This window comes from Abramis brama (genome assembly GCF_963993115.1).
Source record: "Abramis brama genome assembly, chromosome: 8".
NCBI classification, from domain to species: domain Eukaryota; kingdom Metazoa; phylum Chordata; class Actinopteri; order Cypriniformes; family Leuciscidae; genus Abramis; species Abramis brama.
Window position 1 is genome coordinate 43,002,522 of NC_139970.1, and position 21,273 is coordinate 43,023,794.

Genomic DNA, 21,273 nt, shown 5'->3' on the forward strand with positions numbered 1-21,273 from the left:
CTAAAGCTGAACTTAGTCTTTTCATTTTCGTCTGTGTCAATGACGAAAGTAAACATAGGCTCAACAGATATTTATACGTTTTATGAATCATTTTCTTAGACAAGTTAATTCACTCAAGGCTACCAGGAAAGCTGTAGCCTAAGTCAGTATTGCCATTCTGCAAGCTTTGAAATTTGAAAACGTCTATTTTTAAATGTTAAAAGTAATTTTAAATAATACAAATTATATATAATGTCATATTCTGTGTTAATTTTGACCACGAACCACGCGCTGTCACTTTAATTCAGCGCGTGCAGCACAGCGAAAATAGACTCGGTGTGGAAACGATCGTTGGACTGCTGTATATGCACCGCTCCTGGAACGCATTGCCGGACCGCATCCGCGTGCAGTGTGAAAGCTCTAACCTGTTAATATGGGTGCGAAAAAAAAATAAGCACCGCATACGCATTGCAAACGGAGTATATGTGAAATGGGCGTGACACTGACGCTTTTTTTGTCAGTGGTAGAGTACCGGCTACATGCGAGAAGTAGCGGTACGCAAGAAAAAGTGCAGGTACGCTTTGGAGTAAAATGCAGAAGTGCCGGTACTGCGTACCGGTGAGTACCGCCCCACTTCGAGCACTGATCACATCACTAAAGAAGTAGTGAGGACTGACTCATCGTTCCCTGTAGAGGCTCAGACACGTTGAGTTCATCAGGCCTGGTTCTGATTTCCTCGAGACCCGTCTGCAGCTCCAGTCATTATTCTGAGGAGATCTTGAAAAGTCCAGTCAGAATATCTCAGCCTCATGAATGCATCACTGACAGATCCCATAAAGCCGTGATGATTTGCGTTGTGTGAGTTAACGTCCTTCATTGATGGATCACCTTCTCAGAGTGCTGAAACGTGGTCTGTCTGTTGAAGCGTACACACACACACGCACTCACTCACTCTCACAAACACACACACACACACACTCTCACTCTCTCTCTCTCTCTCTCTCTCACACATGTATACACACACACACACTCACACTCACTCTCTCTCTCTCTCTCTAACACACGTATACACACACATACTCTCTCTCTCACACACACTCTCTTTCTCTCACACACACACTTACACATTCTCTCTTTCTCTCTCACTCTCTTTCTCTCTCACACACTCTCTTTCTCTCTCACACACACACACACACACAGCGATCTGAGTGCTGAACTTCTGAAAACCTCAGAATGAATGTATCAGGCCTGAGGGATTTACTTCTCAGCAGAGAAACACAAAATTATCTGTCCATCAGTAACTAGTAACTATACAGTGAGCTTCAGGGCCCTGTCATACACCTGGCGCCAGGCGCGACGCAAGTGTGTTTTGCTAGTTTCAGTCTGACGCAGTTTTCATTTTCACGTCCTGCGCCACGTTGTTTAAATAGCAAATGTATTTGCGCCCATTTGTGCACTCATGGGCTGCTGGTCTGAGAAAGAGTGTGTTTTGGCGCATTGTTGGAGCGATGCTATTTTTAGGAACAGAAATAGACTGAGACATTGACCAACTGAAACCTGGTCTAAAGTCAATGGTGCAATATTGTTTTTGTTATTTAAAGAGCGCGATCATAATATGGGCTTATAGGCGGGTCCACAATGCGCGTACACGTTGTCCCGTAGATGGTCGCGCTTTAATCTCGCGCATGAGCAGATCCGTTTGCTCGCTAGAGAAACATTCAGTTTTTCTGTTTGCAAATTCCGTCATGTAAATAGCGAATCCGCCATGGCGCGAGCACAACTGACTTTTAAAGGCTCTGATTGGTTTATTGTACGTTAAGCCCAAAACACACCCATTACTCATTAAGAGAGAGACAACACTTTTAGACCATGCGCCGGGAGCACAGACCATTTTTCCCCTCGTTAAACTAGCAAAAGTGGATTCGGACACGCCATAAGTGCGCTTTCGCTGTGCGCTTTAGATCATGCGGTTAGCTCGTAAATATAGGGCTAAATATATATGTTTTTGTCTGCTGTCACGTGGATTGTATCTGCTAAATATTGTGTATTGGGGATATTATATCATTGTTGCTGCTTGTCCTATCAAATGACCATAATGCAACACTGCACAGTGGTTTTCTAACCTCTGAGAATCACTTAAATGTATCCTATATTTTAATGACCAGTTGAAGGAATCTGCATACTTTAGTCTAACCTAGAATTTGACCCTTGTACTTCCATACGGAAAATGTTTGTAATTTGCATTATTCTCATTATAATGACTTATCTGTGATTTCAGCCTAGGAAAACTGACATCCTTAACCTTTATTCAGATATTAAAAATGTTAAAGATGCACTGAAACGTGCCAACATCATTTTCATCCAGGATGTCATGCAAAGAAATTATGAACTCATTAATAAGTGATTACTGTATGTTGTAGTCAATGTTTGCTTTTTGTTTTTCTATCGATTTTAGCTGTAATTTGCCCAAATAATTTTGTCAGATAAAGGTATTTTATCCAAGGTATTTTGTTCTTCCCTCATATTTCAAGTGTTTAAAAATATAAAGTTATGATGGTTTAACTTGTATATATGTTCATTAAAAACAAATATACCCTCCGGACATCACTTTTGGCCATTACTGTACATCTAAAACAACAACAAAAAACACCAACAGTACTTTAAGTACTTTAGGAAGTTTTCAATCTGATTTTGAGCTTCTGAAAACAGTTCAATATTACATGTATAACAGAATAATAATGGACAACATTATTATGATATACTTTTCTCATTTTATTTCTACATTGATACTTCTATACATGGTGCATATGTACAATAATAAGTTATATATACACTTGAATGGTTGTATTTGTTGCATTGATCCAGGTGCTCTGCCATAAACGTGTTGATGAGGTTGACGTGGCGGGAAGGTTTAATATAAAATAAAACGTGTTTGTTGATACTGTATACAGTATATATATTTAACTGTGGGTCATGAGGAAGGGGAAACAACAAACATGATGAAACAACTAAGAAGTCTAACCGTGATGCATGAATATGAAGGTGATTCTCTGGGAAACTGGAGTCCTGCTCCATTTCTGACATCCAAACAACAGTTGAATTTCCTACAAAATGTCTAATTATAACTGTCCGAGTGATTAAGTGAAGGACATGAGCTGTGTGGAACACGTTAAGCAGGCATATAATGGCACAAAGTAATTAAACATGTTACAGAGTGGCAGATCATTAAGACAGGGTCACCCGCGGCTCACCGGAGACTTTTCCCCTGGTTTCTACCTTTCGCATGCAGTTAAACTTTTATACAGCCGCCTCGGCTTCCCATACACACTTTATGGCTTTTCGGTTTGGATTATTAGTTAATGAGGTGCTGGAAATCACAGGCACTTTGAGTCATAAACCTCCAATTCCAGACAATTAGTCCCAGCAGCAGCGGCTAGCCGCAGGACACACACACTCACACACACACGCTCACTCTCTCACACACATACACTCTCTCTCACACACACACCGTTCCACAGATTTATGTTTGTGTCAGTCTGACATGCAGTTCATTGAGTCCATATTGTGATTGAGCAGAAACTGAAGCAGATTCGGCGAGTTCAGATGTGGGTCAGAAACTCAACACACACACTCTTGTAGCGTCACTGAACGTCCACTTCAGTCAGAAACAAACTGGCCGGTTGAATGTCCATGTGTCTGAAGAGGACGTGATGTTCCGGTGTGGTCCAGATCAGATTCTTCGTGTGTGTGTGTCTGTGTGTGTGAGATGCTGGCGCAGTGGGACGACAGGGTTAATCGACTTTAGTATGTCAATTTCGACTTTGAATGTCAATTTTTACTGCCATAATTTCAACTTAATGTCAGTTGACTTTTTTATTATAATTCAGACTTCATCTCAGTTTCAACTCTTCTCTCATAATTGACTTTTTGTCAATTTCGACTGTCATAATTACAACTTAGTATGTCATAATTATGATTTGTCCATTTTGACGCTGGCGCAGCAGGACGATGGGATTCTTTGTGTGTGTGTGTGTGTCAGACACTAGCGCAGCGTGAGGTCAGCGTGTGCTGGGGTCCTGATGCAGGGCCGCTGTTCTCCGGACCCCTGAGGATGTCTGAGCACAGGGTGTGTGTGAGAGTGTGTGTGTGTGTGTGTCAGACACTAGCGCAGCGTGAGGTCAGCGTGTGCTGGGGTCCTGATGAAGGGCCGCTGTTCTCCGGGCCCCCGAGGATGTCTGAGCACAGGGTCTCGACGGCGTCCAGCCGCTGGATCTGCACGAGGCGGGTCAGCAGGTCCGGGATGCTGTAACCCGCGGTGCTGACGCGGTCGAAGAGCTGCATGCCGTCGCTCATGCCGCCGATCTCGTCCCGCTTCAGCCCGAAGCTCTCCGCCAGGTGCCGCCACGTCTTCACCACTGCTTTATCTGCGCTGTAGGTGGAGCTCAGCATCCGGCTGGTGCGCTCCAGACAGTCGAACGGCAGCTCCGTCGGGCTCAGACCTGCACGGGCCAACAACAACAACAACATCAAAATCGCTTTTTTTCCCACTGTCCAATCGAATGAATGGAGAGGCGGGCCTTCCGTTGTAGTGATGAAAGCTACAGTTGCTTTGAACGCCTGGAGAGATGATGATGGAGGATAAACTTGTGGTGCTCTCGCGGGTTACCAGGAACTTAACGAACCGTAACTACCACAATGTTAACACAAAGTAAATTAAGTTAATAAAAGGCTGATTTGACGTTTACTTGACTGACAGGACAGCTGTTTCGGTGGTTGCCTAGCAACATAAAAAACGCAGCGCACTGCTCGTTCTGTGAGATCGGGGCAGTGCTGTGCGCCTCGCGTTTTCAAACCTGAAAAACGTGTTTGGTGTGACCGGGGCCTGAGAGAATAGAGACAACCCTTTTAGACCAGCGCCGGGAGCACCGACCATTTTTCCCATCGGTCACACACAAAGTGCACTTGCGCCGTGAGCTTTAGATCATGCGCTAGATCGTTAAAATGGGGCCCAATGAGTAAAACACATCATCATCATCATCATCATCATCATCATCATCAGAAAAGACATTCATCTGCAGGTTTTTTTCAACCAACACTTTACTGTTTATTGTGCAAAAGTAACAAAAATTATTATTATTATTTCATAATTATTGTTGTTACACTTTTAAAAATTATTATTTACGAACTATTCTTTATTTAAAAAAAATAAGTGTAGTAATAATAATATATATAATAACAGAACCAGAACTTTTTAATATTAAATTATTTAAAAATGATTATTATTATTATTTCTTTTTAAAAATAAATGTAGTAGTAATTACAATTATTTTATATATTTTTTTACTTTATTACACTCACTTAAAAAATATGATTTAAAACCCCTTAATTTTTTAAAATATAAATATAGTAATAATAATAATAATAATGATAATTATAATTTACAATTATTATTGTTTTACTAAATATAGCAATAATAATAGTACATTTTGAATTATTTTTAAATCATATATTTATAAATTATGATTTTACAAATTATTTTTTAAATATATCTAGCAGTAATAATAATAATAATACCAGAATTGTTTATTTTACAAAAGCATAGTATTCCTTTGAATCAAAACTCAATTAATTTTGAGTTATGTATTTATTATATAAATAAAGTAAAGAATGCATTTGATTTGACTTCATATCAATGGAATTTTTAGCCAACAACAGCAACTCTTGCTCGTTTCTCTTCTAATGTTCTGAGTGGCTAGATGAATTCTACATGATTTCATGTATTGTATAATATAGAGTGAGTTGTCCAGTGGGTTGTGATATTTTGAAGTGTGTAGTCAGTGTGTGTGAGTGTGTTTGCAGTGTCGCAGTGAAGACACACACTCACCCTCCGCAACACTGCAGGCTTTCGTGTACAAGTCCAGGATCTTTTTCCTTCTGCTGTGAATCTGCAGAAACGGGACATGTTTGGATGATTCAGACGGAGAACAGAGAGGATTTTATTGTTTATTGTTTTCTAAACATATTTATTCATAATTATCGAGAGTCAAAATTGACAAAAAGTCAAAATTGGCCAAAAGTCATAATTACAACATAATAAATTCAAAATGGACGCAAGTCAAAATGATGAGTTTGTCGAAGCCCATGGTAAATCAAAATTATGAGATTAAAAAGTTGAAATTCAGTCATAATTTCCCATTTTTAACTCAATTTTGACTCTCATAACCGACTCCATGTCATAATTATCATTAGTCAATTTCGACTTTGAATGTTAATTTTTTGTCATAATTATGACTCAGTTTTGACTTTCATAATTTCAACTTAATGTCAATTATGACTTTTTATCATAATTTAGACTTGATCTCAGTTTCGACTCTTCTCTCATAATTTACTTTTTGTCAATTTTGACTGTCATAATTTCAACTTAGTAAGTCATAATTATGATTTGTCCATTTTGACTGTCATTTTTGACATTTTATGTCAATTTCAACTTAGATGATCTGATGTGTGTGTGTGTGTGTGTGTTTGTACAACTATCTTTGTGAGGACCAGTTTGAGTTTTAGACCATTGGAGTGAGGACAGAGAGAGTAAAGTGAGGACATGTTGGCCGGTCCTCACTCTCTGAGAGCCTCTAAAGGCCTGTTTGAGGGTCAAGACTTGGTTTTAGGGATAAGGTTATAATGAGGTCAAGGGTCGGTTTAGGGTCAGGGGTCGGGTTAGGCACTTAGTTGTGATGGGTAAGGTTAGGGTAAGCGGATAGAGATTGCATTGTGTCAATGAATGTCCTCATAAAGATAGATGTACTAGAAAGTGTGTGTGTGTGTGTGTGTGTGTGTGTGTGTGTGCACTGACCCCCGTGGCTCTGCTGCAGTTGTTGTTGTTGCTGATGGTGTGTGTGTGTGTGTGTGTGTGTGTGTGTGTGCACTGACCCCCGTGGCTCTGCTGCAGTTGTTGTTGTTGCTGATGGTGTGTGTGTGTGTGTGTGTGTGTGTGCACTGACCCCCGTGGCTCTGCTGCAGTTGTTGTTGTTGCTGATGGTGTGTGTGTGTGTGTGTGTGTGTGCACTGACCCCCGTGGCTCTGCTGCAGTTGTTGTTGTTGCTGATGGTGTGTGTGTGTGTGTGTGCACTGACCCCCGTGGCTCTGCTGCAGTTGTTGTTGTTGCTGATGGTGTGTGTGTGTGTGTGTGTGTGTGCACTGACCCCCGTGGCTCTGCTGCAGTTGTTGTTGTTGCTGATGGTGTGTGTGTGTGTGTGTGCACTGACCCCCGTGGCTCTGCTGCAGTTGTTGTTGTTGTTGTTGCTGATGGTGTGTGTGTGTGTGTGTGTGTGTGTGCACTGACCCCCGTGGCTCTGCTGCAGTTGTTGTTGTTGCTGATGGTGTGTGTGTGTGTGTGTGTGTGTGCACTGACCCCCGTGGCTCTGCTGCAGTTGTTGTTGTTGCTGATGGTGTGTGTGTGTGTGTGTGTGCACTGACCCCCGTGGCTCTGCTGCAGTTGTTGTTGTTGCTGATGGTGTGTGTGTGTGTGTGTGTGCACTGACCCCCGTGGCTCTGCTGCAGTTGTTGTTGTTGCTGATGGTGTGTGTGTGTGTGTGTGTGCACTGACCCCCGTGGCTCTGCTGCAGTTGTTGTTGTTGCTGATGGTGTGTGTGTGTGTGTGTGTGTGTGTGTGCACTGACCCCCGTGGCTCTGCTGCAGTTGTTGTTGTTGCTGATGGTGTGTGTGGAGCAGGTCTTGTCTCGTGTCAGATGCACCAGGGACAGAAGGCACAGATCGGCGGCTCCCTGCTTGTCCTGCGCTTGTTCCTCGTCGCTGTCGATGCTGCGACTCAAGAGCTGCTCGTTCTCGGACGACGCGTCGTTCTCACTGCAACAGAACAAGCCTTCAGTGTTCCAGATCACAGACCGAACTCAAACGCCGTCATGTTCTCTTGCGTTCGGACTTCTACTGTCTCGGACTCGTCTTGTTGGTCTCGGCCGAGTCCCGCACTATACGCTTGTTTCTCCTTCAGAACAAAACCACTGATGGAGTGCGCTTGTTCAGACAACGAGTAACGTTATTGGTTTAATTCACAGTCCATCTAGAATGGCATTGGTCACCTGGTCTATGTCTGGCTCCACATGCGCATCAATCATGATCATGCTAACGGCAGACATGCTCCAACCCCAACGTAAAAGTTAGCCTTTGCTTTCGATTCTTTTTATGAGGTTACAAACTGTGCCGACATCATTTTTATCCAGACTGTCATACAAAGAAATTATGAACGCATGCAAAATCAAGAGAACCAACCAGATATTAATAACTGATAATGTTGTAGTCAATGTTTGCTTTTTCCTCTCAGCCTTTTGTTTCTCAATGCAATTTTTTTTTTTTTGCATAGTAAAATGAAACCTGTCGCTGTAGTTTGCCTTGTTTTCCTAAATAATTTTGTCAGATATAGTAAATGCCTTAACCAAGATCAGTGTTTTGTTCTTCCCTCATATTTAAAATATTTTGATGGTTAAATCAATCTTGTAGGGTCATTAAAGGGATGCTTCAAAAAATTTGGGAAAAGCCCGTGAAAGTCCTGCAGAAAGCGATCATAAGGATGTAGTGTAACGACGCCCAGTTCCAGGAATGCACTAATATTTTGTTGGTAGTACCAGTTTATAACAATTATTAGTTAACAATAAGTTGTCAACACTTCAAAATAAATAATTTGTCGTTACACTACATCCTTATGATCGCTTTCTGCAGGACTTTTACGTGCTTTTCCCAAACCACTGAAGTGACGTCGACGTCCGGGTTAGCGGTAGCATTAGCCGTCAGGCAAGTGTTATTGAAATAAACTCCTGATGTACTTACAAACTTTCCAGTGCCTCGTTTTATGAGTGCAGAAACTATTTGTACTACTGTAGAAGTTTGGTGCATTCTGGGCATTATTAGTGCGGTAATTTACCAGATACAGCCTTGGATCCATTAGCGCCTGCACTAAGCCATCCGGCTGATATCTCTAAATAAGCTCTAACTTTAATAATGTTCAACCAAGGGAATAAAGGCTTCTGGTGGGTGTTTGGCTCGAGGTCATGGTGCAAAGGACCCTGGGTTGATTTTAAATAAACCATCACTTTAGGCCACTAGTGTAGTGGATCGAGGAAGTTATTCTTATTTTACTGTTATTTGACAGTCCTCAGAGTTTAACCAGAGTTTATTCCTCGGAGTGAAGCTGCTGGAAGAGCCTGATTCAGACGCTTGGTGGTTTATATGCTCTGACTAGCCTGTTGTTTTCAGATCACAGTTAAATTTCCCCAGAAGAGCCTCCAAACACAAAGACGGCTCAGAGACGCGCACAGAATGTCATTGTTTTCAGACACTCGATACCGGCGCTGGTTTGGCTCTCGCCTCTCACGTCTATAACTCTTGCTGCTCTACTCATATATTACATCATCTACCAACATTTATTAACTTCTCATTTAACTAGCGTTCAGTATTCACTAGGGGTGTAACGAGACCCTAATACATATCACGATACTGAACTCACGATACGATATTATTGCGATACTCCAAGACATATGATAAAAGGTAAAACTGGTGATTAAAATGCTAAATTTGATATTACACTGTGTGTGTAAATGAACAGTTTTGGACTTGGTGCTGAAACCCAAAGCACAGGACAATAGAGACACCAGAATAACAATATTCATGATTCTGAAGCTGAATTATTTTAAACGAATATGATTTCACACTGACTGGATATATTTAAAATAATGTAAGCCACTTTTTACTGGTAACATCAGACATTTGGTATTATCAGACCCACAAATATTCCCCCATTGCATTATTATACATTATATTCAACATTATATAGTAGTTTAATGTAGAACTGACACTAAAACTCTGTAAACTTACATTTTTCTCATTTTGGGTGAACTATACACAATACATGTTGCATATTTGTATTGCGATGTGTTGTTGCACCTCTAGTTTTCAGGAAAGCAGTTTTACTACTTAACTCAAGCTTCTGCTTCGCCTCAAAAAAGGTTTGAGGCATAAAGGTGTTGTTATGCTTTTATGATTATTTTTAGAACTATTTTCACCTGGCGGTTTTTGGCTGCGCCGCCGCGTAATTATCACACACTTGATTGTGTTTGTCTGAGATGAAGATGAAGATCTCCTCAGGCTTTATCTGTGTTCATCGACTTCATCCGTGTGTGAGACACATAATGTTTCCAGTCTGAGTCGCTGCTCAAACACGTCTTGCGGTGGCACATTCTCTCAGGCTCGACGGCTGTGTGTGCGAGGCCTTTAAAGGTGCAGTCTGTAAGATTGACAACTAGTGGTCGAAATAGGAACTGCAGTCCAATTTTTTAAATATGGAAGATCGTCGTTTCTCCCGCCTCCTCAGACTCGACGCTCACACGGGTCGCCAGTTTGAGCACACACAACAAGAACGAGCGCAATGGACATTGAAAATTGGCAACGTGCAGTATCACAGATACACCATATCAAACATCCCAGCACGGAAACGCACATTTCAAAGTAAAATAACTGAGTAAAAGTGTTTTTCAGAGAAACGAGTATGTGAACTTAGCATGTTTCCTCAATATATGCAAACATATTACACCGCGTCCTAACTACACGTGACGCGCGATAAAAAGTATCTTTTCCATGTTAATCAGAGTTTTAATGAACTGGATGTGCGATTGACCAATCAGAATCAAGTATTCCACAGAGCCGTGTATTGCGTGTAATAACCGTGTTTAAGCGCCACTGACGCTGTGTGTGAGACTCACCTCTTTACTGGTTTTGGAGATGAAGGCTTGAGCTTATCAAATTCATCCTTCTCTGCAAAGATCACAACGTTTTCTGGAAAGACAGTGATTAAAGATCAGCGACGCTCTCGTTAATTTCAGATCAGATTTCAAAAACTGTCAAGATGAGATCAAGAACATGAAGAGGGCCAAAATATTATCCATGAGAACTATATAACCAATATTACAGATGTGAAGGGATGAAATATCATGGTGGAAAATATCATGCTGCATGATTTGGAGAAAAATAAATAAATAAATAAAATCTGCTTGTTTGTCGAGCTGCTCAATTTGGCCAAAATGTTGTGATAAAATGTATATCAATTTGGCTATAAAATAACAATAATAATAATAATAATAATAATAATAATAATAATAATAATAATGTTAATTATGATAATTCTAATATTGATAATAATAATAACCATGTTACTTATAATAATAATAATAATAATAATAATAATGGTAATAAAATAATCATAATAACAACAACAACAATTTATAATAATGTTAATAATAATAATAATAATAATATTTTAATAATACTGTTAATTATAATATTAATTATAATAATCTTAATAATCTTAATAATAATGTTCATAATAATAATACAATAAAATAAGGTTCATAAAATTAATAACCATAATAACAATAATATTAATAATATTAACAATCATGTTAAAAATAATGATGTTAATAATATTATTAATAATAATAATACTAATCATCATAAATATTATTATTTTCATCATTATTAAAAAATATAAAAATGATTAAGTAAGAACAAAACAGGAAATATTACTATTGCAATATTTCACTGTAAAATAAAAAAAGTAAAGTATTTAAGAAAAATAATATATTGAACACGTCATTGGATCATGAGCGGCTCGCGTGTAAATGAACAAACAGTGCTTGACTCTGAAAAACACAGTGCATATATTTCTTAAATTAAATTAAATTGCAGCCGTAGCAATTTAATAGTTGTACCAAGCCCTGGTTTTATTTTGATGAATCATGCAGCCCTAATGAATGATATCAACATTTAAAAGCCCTGAAAGTTAAAGATTAAAGCAAAAGTAAAGCAGATGAATGAATGTTACTGTACGTCTCAACATTAATCCGGGTTCAGACAGGATGAGCGAACACCTACTGTACAGGCGTTTATCCCCACGGTAATTCCCACCGGATATTCTCGGCTAAGCCACTTATAATAATACCGGAATACATGTAAGATCGGCTCGTGTGCTCGAGCTGTAAAGATGAGCGTTCACACTGGCAGAAAACACAGCATTTATTTGTTATATTATATTTCCAGCTCAGATCAGTTTAGTTCAGCAGATCCAGTGCTTTGGATAACAGCGTCTGACAAGCGATTAAATGCAAATGTAGTTGTATTCTGATTAGGAACTTGAATGCATTAGTGCGTAAACAGCTTACATTTTTAAGAATGCATAATGCATAAAGAATTCATTAATCATGCATAAAACTCCAATAAACATATTTTACTGGACTGCGCTGTTTTTAATGTAAAAAGACGTTTTTATTCAGAGATTTAAGATTTGAGAAAGCATTTTTAGAATTTTTTCTTAAAATAGCTATATTTCTTTATTCACTTTGGTTTCGCCATTAATATTAATAATACAAATTATTAATAATATTTAAGTGCGCTATGTATTTCAACTCGTCTTAAGGCCCGTTTACACCGAGAACAATAACTATAAAGATGATAACTATATCAGCGTCCATATTGTTCTGTTTATTAAAAGCTTCAGGTTTGTCGTTAATGCTCCAGCTCTTTAAAGCAGGAAGGATTCTGATTGGCTGTCAGTTTTTATTTATTGTTCATCAAATGTAAAAAAATAATTCTGAAAGTGATTCCAATGATTTTGTTTCTCTGTGCTGTTATCATAATAGTTGTAGAGTGGACTCTGTTGTTCTTTATCGTTATATTGATCGTCCTTGGTGTGAACGGGCCTTTAGAGCGAGCGACTGAACACTAAACGAGCCGCAGTGAGAGAGAGTGAAACTGTCATTTCTGAATGTAATTTTGAGGGGTTTTTCTCCAGGATGAATGTAGAGACGTGTTGAAAACATTCAGTGCCGTCAGCGAGAACGCAACATTCCTGATGATCCCTCCATTATGAGCGCTGGAGGTCTGATGAGCGTTCACCTCGACCCGTCAGATCCTCTTAAAGCGCTCCTGTTCTGCATGTTCATCTGTCTTTAGTCTGGAATGTTGCAGTTTGAGCAGGAAAAAGGGAGTTCTTCTCTATATCAGTGTCAGTGTTTCTGAAACACCTCCATTGTAGTCTTGAGTTTCTTCCAGAACGAACACGTCACAATATTCCTCATTTAAATAATTAAATAATTAAAAGGGAGCAAATGTCCATAGACCCCATGTTAAAATGTCCGTTTTCACAGCATAAATTCATGTTTTTACAGGTTGGTCCCATGGATTTTTATTGTATTTTTCGATAGCTTCCGAGTGCCTGACAACTGTGAGGGCTGTGAATTTTTTTCTAACTCGTTAGTTTAGATTGTATTTAGATATAAAATGTATGACAAATAAGGGCGTGGTTAACTTTGATTGACAGCTTGATTGACAGCTTAGGCTGCGCCAAGGAGAATGACAACATAAGAAGCGCCATTTTTTAAATATAATACTACTGTTTCTGTATCATGAAATGTAGTTTTAAGAGTTTTTCAGGCGAGAATGTAGTTGTTTAAAGCTCAAATCTGTGGTTTATTTAAAGATTTATGAATATTGTATTCAGTTGTGAGATCCAGCGATGACCGGGCGCTCGGCGCTCATGTACCCCGCCTGGAGCAGCCTTTCCTCGGCTAGTCGTTCTGAGGTTTGCCGCTGTCTCTGGCGTCTCTGTAGTGGTTAAACATGAGATATAATTCGTCTTGTCTATATCTAACGGGCGATTTTTGGTCTCGTGAATCTATAATTTGTTCCCTGGCCAATCGTTTTGGCTGAGGGGAAGTTTCATAACTTTATAAGCTATTTAACTTTACCGTTGTATGGTTAGACTAGATCGAGCGCTGACTTTGTATGTTTGACTGAATTGTTTGCTTTATTTGTATAGCTTCTTGTACCTTTTACTTATACTTTTATAATAGCTAATATTGATAAAACTGAAATTTAACAAAAAGAGACTGGGTTGAGTTTTAATACAACGAAGATGATCTGTAATGTTGTTTACTGCAAAATCTGTTGTTTAGTACAAATGCACATATTGCCTGGACCATATTAAAATGTTTAATATTTTTATATTATATTTAAAACGAAAAGAGGCAGGTTTGTGTTTTATATTTTGTTTTTTTTTATAAATAGGCAAACGTTATGTGCAGTGAATATAATCAATACGCGTTGCCTGAACCACATTTGTGTGGCTATAATGTTTAAGATTTCTTTAAATGAAAACGAAAAGAGTTAGTATGGTGTTTTATAACATATTTCGTTGCCTAAAATATACACAGAGATAACCGGAGTAGCAGAGCGAGCTGAGTGACGCGCGCGGGGTTAGGATTTTCCAAGATGGCGCCGCCCATACCCCCCATAAACGGCTTCAAACTCGTTCTTCAGAAAGTCTATGGGTGACGTCACAGGCGCTTTGTCCATATTTTTTACAGTCTGTGGTTGAAACCAAGCGGCAATCTTCCAGTCTCTCTCTTGAATCCAACACTGAAGTGACTTAAACTGCAGTTCATCGACTGGCCACTAGAGACCGGCTGCAAAAGAGACTCAATCTCATAGACCCTCATGTTAAAATGCTCAACTTTACAGCAGAAAAAAGTGTGTTTACAGCCTGGTGCAAAAAGTGGTTTTGGTCTATATAGCTAATTTTATCCTTCATGACGACTGTGAGGGGGGTGAATTTTTTTTTATAACTCATCCGTTTAAATTATATTAAGCCTAAATTGTGCATAATTAAGGGCGTGGCCACTTGAGTGACAGGTGGATTGCCGCTGATATCACTACTAGACGTTTGTCTGCTGTCTGTTAGCGTCACGTCACCTCAGCTAATCCGCCTCGCTGCACATTTTCTGTTATCCGAGAGTGATGCGCTGCCAAGATGGCGACGGCTGGCTTCGCCCACTTTGGGCTTCAAAAATGCTCTTCAGAAACCCACGGGTGACGTCACACACAATACATCCTTATTTATTTACAGTCTATGGTTGAAACTGGAGGTTATGGTAAGGGGCGGGACATTTCCCAAACACGCTCGAAGCGCTCGACCAATCACAACACACTGATCCAGCCGACCAATCAGAGCACAGTGTGCTTTTCGGAGGGAGGGGCTTCATAGAGACAGGAAGTAAACAGAGCGTTACTGACAGACTGGGAAGAGAGGAGCCGCAACAATGGAGAATATGAGGAGAATAATCAACATTCAAGCAGGAAATGTTATTTTAGCAGTTTAACACCTAAAGATGTCGCCCGGAGTGTTCTCTCACCTTGAACCTCTTTCTTCTCCTCCTGCTTGTTTGTTTGGGCTTCCACAGTCTTTATTATTTGTCCAGAGCAGCATGCTGGGAAACAAACGTGTTTGGTTAGCTCCACAACACACTGTTGTTCATTAAACGACTGGAGCAATAAGAAAGACTTTGAAATATGGCAATGATCAAGTAAATGTCGAGCAGAAAGCCTCAAACTGTGGTCAGAGTTTCCCTGTGGATGAACACCACACATCATTTATGAGGAACGTTGAGACACACACACACACACACACACACACACACACTCACACACGCTCACACACACACGCTCACACACACACATACTCACACACACGCACACTCACACACACTCTCACACACACACACACACACACATGTACACACATGCTCACACATACACACTCACACACTCACATGTACACACATGCTCACTCACACATACACACTCACACACACACAAACATGCTCACACACACACTCACACAAACGCTCACACACAGATTCATGATGGATTCGAGAGGAGAAACGCACTAAATAATGACATTTTGTTTTGTCACAATTGTTGAATTGTCTTTTTAGAGCTTTAATTTGTCTCATATTTGTTTCTCACACGTTTATTACCGTGAAGCTGCTTTCAAGCGAAGCAAATGTTTTGAAAAGCCAAATTTTACACTGTAATAATCGTAATTTAAAAGACTGATAATTAGTTAACGGTAAGTTTCCTCACTACACTGTATAAAGTGAAAAACTGTATTAGATCTAATGGGACATTTCATGTAATTTTACAGTAAAATATTGTTAAATGCACAGGTCACATTAGATTTTTTTGATTGAAATAACTTTCTTCTCATCAGTTATGTACATTAAGGTTTTATTATACATATTATGTTGTTAAATTAATGTTTATTGCAACTTTGATTCATCATGTGGTTGTCAGTCGATATTACAAAGGTAAAAAGAGATTTTAGTAATTTAGTAAAATAACATTATTTCAGTTAATGAACTGATTTTTCACAGTGCATTTCCTCTGCACTGGGTGAACTGTATGATTGAGTTTAGCGATCTAACCTTGTCCGCTGGGTTTGGCCTTCAGGATGTAGAACATTATGATCATCACTATAGCGATCGCCATGATGAAGATGGTGGACATTGCGATGATGAGGGCCGTTGCGAGATGACCTTGTCCTGTTGGATCTGGAACACAGTAAAAGATTCGATGTAGTTCTAAATTATTGTTTATTCTGATGCTATTATCAATACTGAATGTTGCAGCTGCTTTATTAAAGGTGCATTGTGCAATATTTAGGAGGATCTGTTGACAGAAATGCAATATCATATACATAACTATGTTTTCAGTGGTGTGTAAAGACCTTACATAATGAACCGTTGTGTTTTTATTACCTTAGAATGAGGCATTTACACACACCGCGATGGTTCGTCACTGTGTTGTTCTTCGTGTAAAGAAGCTAGCTAAAGTCAGCGAATAAAACACTGACACAATGATGAACAAGTAACGATAATATTTGCAATAATATATTGTTTTACTGAATAATTAAGTAAACATCATTTCTTAATTTATCTTTGTAAAGAAACCTCAGTGTTTGACTGGCTACTCTCTGCCGTCTCAGACGACGATATATTTTCCTGTCAGCCACCGTAACTTCTGTTGGGTGCAATTCACAACCTCACCACTAGATGCCGCTAAAAATTACACAGTGCACCTTTAAAGCTATTAGGCTGTATGTTACAGTGATTTTAAAGGGGTGGTATAATACCCTTTTCACAAGATGTAAAATAAGTCTCTGATGTCCCCAGAGTGTGTGTGTGAAGTTTTAGCTCAAAATACCCCACAGATATTTTTATATAGCATGTTAAAATTGTCACTTTAGTTTGAGGGTGAGCAAAAACACACCGTTTTTGTGTCTGTCCCTTTAAATGCAAATGAGCTGCTGCTCCCGGCACAGGGGGCGGAGACAAAGATGGAGAGACTCAAGAAGAGGTGACAACATGTAGAATACAACATTTCTGAATGGTTAGTTGGTGAATTTATAAAGCTTATGTGTAGTTATCTTCTAGTCATTGATTAGCATATTCTGTTATGATAATCTATTAAATTGTGTTCCGGGGGCGGGGTTTATGTAAATTTTAGGGTTTGTGATGTCACTGAGGAATGTCATGTAGTCTCTACCAGCCGTTTGTTGTAGTCCTTAAAAAGTGATTTCTTTAAAAGCAAATATCTCCCTTTGCTTTGAACTTTAAGCGTTGTAACTTTGCAGATGTTGTTTTATGATCAAACAGCAACATTACACACTAACTAAAGTTAGAAAAGTGAAATCATAATCAACCACCCCTTTAAATCTGCTACATTTATATAAAACAGAACGACCCATGTCATCGGAGATCATGTGATCAGTAATTTCCCAGCATGCCTTTACCTTTCTCCGGCTGCTGGAATACAGTGGTGCTGCTGGACGACACACTGGGAGCTTGACCTGATGATGGTGGAGTGGATCGCAGGCCTTTAAAACAACAAGAGTGTTACAGGTTCAATAACATCACATTCGTTTGATAAAGAGTCAGTCCTGACACTGGCTGATCTAGAGCTGTCAAAGAAAGACACAAGCTTTCAAAGTAGCTTTACAGAAATGTAAACTGTTACGTCTATAATGCCTTAGTGCTTTAGCATAGAGCCAGATTTAAATGTCGTCCGGTTTTGTTTTGTTTTATTAAGAGATTTAAATGTCGTCCGGTTTTGTTTTGTTTTATTAAGAGATTTAAATGTCGTCCGGTTTTGTTTTGTTTTATTAAGAGATTTAAATGTCGTCCGGTTTTGTTTTGTTTTATTAAGAGATTTAAATGTCGTCCGGTTTTGTTTTGTAGTAAGAGATTTAAATGTTGTCCGGTTTTGTTTAGTTTTATTAAGAGATTTAAATGTCGTCCGGTTTTGTTTTGTTTTATTAAGAGATTTAAATGTCGCCCATTTTTTTCTAGTAAGCATCAATGAAGATACGATCGGTTGTCAAAGAGTCGGATGTGTTTAATATTTTTTTTAACCAAAAACACTCATTAACCATCATTTAAGTGACAATGTTAAGAAATATAGTGTATGGCTTTCATTTCAGTCAGTAAAATCTTTCAGGACAAATTTTTCATGATGTGACGACATTCTTTACTATGGTTGAACATTTTTCTTCACTTTAAGTGGATAGAGTATAATTTGATTCAGCATGACATTTACTGTATAACAATCCAACATTAAATATGGCACACTAACCGTCTTAATGGTCTCAAACACAAATCTGCCTCTTCAAAAGTGTTTTAATCTACTTTTTTCAGCTCCACGAGTTGCTCAAAGTATTGATTTAATTATGACCAGCTGATCTGAAAAGCAAACAGCTCCCACACGAACAGCACAATTTGTCAAAGTTCTCATATGTTTGACGTCTTTGCTTATTTCTTTCTCATTGAGAGTGTCAAACACATTGTAAATGAAATAAATGCCGTAAGGACGGTTCGCTGAAAGCCGATCAGTCATTTGGCAGAAAGCTGAGGTCTGACTTGCTCATTATTACGGCTCTAGGGCTGTTCATTAGAATACATTATAAATCTGATGTCACAGGAGAAACATCACTCAACAACATCATTAAATAAAGCCCATCTTGTCTTTTTAAATGCACATGATCAGTCGGTTTCAGCTCGATCGCATTATACGTGACCGGCGACTGAGAACAGCAAAACATGCGATGCTAACAGAGACTTTATGCGCTTTTATTGGAATCACATGTCGGCGTGTGTGAGGTCCGCTGGTGGACGGAGAACGCATGAGTCTCACTCATGTGCAAAGCAAGCAGCAGCAAGTTAATAATCTTTTTATTTCCTCAAAACTCTTAATTATTGGACACAACCTGCGCTGCGGGCGAGCATAATTTGCAGATTACCTGGCGAGTGTGAGCATGTCTTCACCCGAGCGACTCTCTGCATAGTTTCAGAGCTTTAAAAGGCCCGTTTGTTACCTTTTTTTTTTTTTTAATTAAATATCATTCCCACCTACTTAATTTCTGTCACCACACAATATAGAAAACAATTAAAGAGGCAGCAAAAACCCCAGGACCGGCGCAGACGTGTTTCACAAAGATGTTAAAAAAAAAACATTTCAGCTCTCACATTTACACACTGTGTGTGCAAAACAACTGATAATGTGTTGTTTCAACTTAAAGTGTTTGTGCTTGACTTAAAATCTGTTGAAATATCCAACTAAACTAAACTGAAGTGAACTAAACTTAAAATTTTAAGTCAAGCACAAACACTTTAAGTTGAAACAACACATTATTAATCATTATTATGTTAAATTTTAAGTTGTGATAACTAATCGAAGCAATTTTTTTTTTTTTTTTTTTACAGTGCATGATTTGATATTTTACAAATATTGGTAACACTTTACAATACTTTACATTTTTAAAATTAGTTAGTTAACATGAACTAACAATGAACAACACTTCTACAGCATTTATTAACCTTAGTTAATGTTAATCTCAACGTTTACTAATGCATCTTTAAAAACAAAAGTTATTTGTTAATGCACTGCAATAAATGATGTTCTTCCTCAGTGTTTCGGTCTTGTTTTCCAGTACAAATATCAAAACATTCTTAAATCAAGACACATTTACTGGAGAAGCAAAATGACCGATGATATTCAAAATCATTACAATTAAGTAAGTTTAAGATTAAAACAAGAATAAAATAGGTTATAAAAATAAACGTAATTCAAAGGGAAAACAAGATTATTTTTCTTACTCCATTCACAAATATTTTTCTTGTAATGTAAGAATGTTTAGATATGCAGGAAAACAAGATGATTATTTGTTTTTCATTAATTGCATCACTTTACAATAAGGTTTCATTCAGTTTAATTCTCTTTTCCTCCTTTTCTGAAGAAACATCACAGACTTGCAGTGCAACAAGTCCGAAATCTGGTGGAGAACAAACTGCGATATATAAAAAAAAGAAAAGAAATTAGCAAAACAAAACAATAAAAAGCCTGGCTCTCTCTCCGTCGGTGAAACCTGGAGTTAATTTGTTCCCTCTCTTCCGCAAACGATGACTTTTTATCCTAAATAAAATCAAACCCCAAAAACCTAGAATGGAAACCAGACGTCATTATTTACTGCACTAATTCAGCAATGAAAAATACTCGCTGCTACTTTCTGTAATGTTTTAGCGGATTAAACGACCTTAAATCTGGATGTTTTGCGCGGGTCGCGAACGCTTCTGTCACTGCGCGCCTGCGGTTTGTTCCATTCACTCACTGCTTCAGGTATGCGCTGTTAATCAGTGAGTCAACCATGTTATGAACGATCTGCCAAACACTAAACCAAGGCCAAGGGAAGGAAAATAAATCTTAAAAATATTCATGCACCGCAAACGCGCTCGCTGATGGACTCCAGGCGGACTCTTTATTGATGACCTGATATTTCTTTCATTAAAGGAACTCTGGGAACTCTGGTTTTGGTTCGGTTTGGTTTGGTTTGGGTTTAGTATTCTGTGTACGGCAAACCAGAGCAGCACTGCAAAAAAAAAAAAAAATGCTTTTCTTAGTATTTTTGTCTTGTTTCCAGTCCAAATATCTACAAATTCTTAAATCAAGATGCATTTACTAGATGAGTAAAATAACATAAGATATTATGTACTGTTTTCTGGTGGAAAAAGCTAAATTATCTGCCAATGGGGTAAGAAAAATAATTTTAATTTAAAAAATTTTCTTACCCCATTGGCAGATGATTTTGCTTTTATTTTTTAAGCATTAACTCACTTAATTTTGATTAATTCCCCCGGAAAACAGGGCATAACATCTTATGTTATTTTACTCATCTAGTAAATGCATCTTGATTTAAGAATTTTTAGATATTTGGACTGGAAACAAGACAAAAATACTAAGTAAGAAAAGCATTTTTTGCAGTGAGGAATGTAAGAGTTAATTCTGTGTTTATGCAAACAGGAGACAGGTGGAGATGATGATGATGATGAATAATGATGAAGGACA

The 21,273-nt window shown here is 38.5% G+C and overlaps 1 protein-coding gene across 2 annotated transcripts in view; it reads right to left on the bottom strand.

The window, feature by feature from the left end:
* Positions 1-2,732: 2,732 nt before the first annotated feature.
* The window catches only part of edar (ectodysplasin A receptor), a 57,331-nt gene continuing 38,790 nt past the window's right edge, over positions 2,733-21,273 (bottom strand). For both annotated transcript variants that reach the window (XM_084123424.1, XM_084123423.1), the window contains exons 6-12: positions 17,669-17,752; positions 16,302-16,427; positions 15,231-15,305; positions 10,749-10,821; positions 7,656-7,842; positions 5,864-5,924; positions 2,733-4,478 (exon numbers count right to left, since the gene is read on the bottom strand). In XM_084123424.1, coding sequence (XP_083979550.1) covers positions 4,135-4,478; positions 5,864-5,924; positions 7,656-7,842; positions 10,749-10,821; positions 15,231-15,305; positions 16,302-16,427; positions 17,669-17,752 — 950 coding nt within the window. In that variant the 3' untranslated portion in view covers positions 2,733-4,134. The remainder of the gene's footprint in view (positions 4,479-5,863; positions 5,925-7,655; positions 7,843-10,748; positions 10,822-15,230; positions 15,306-16,301; positions 16,428-17,668; positions 17,753-21,273) is intronic.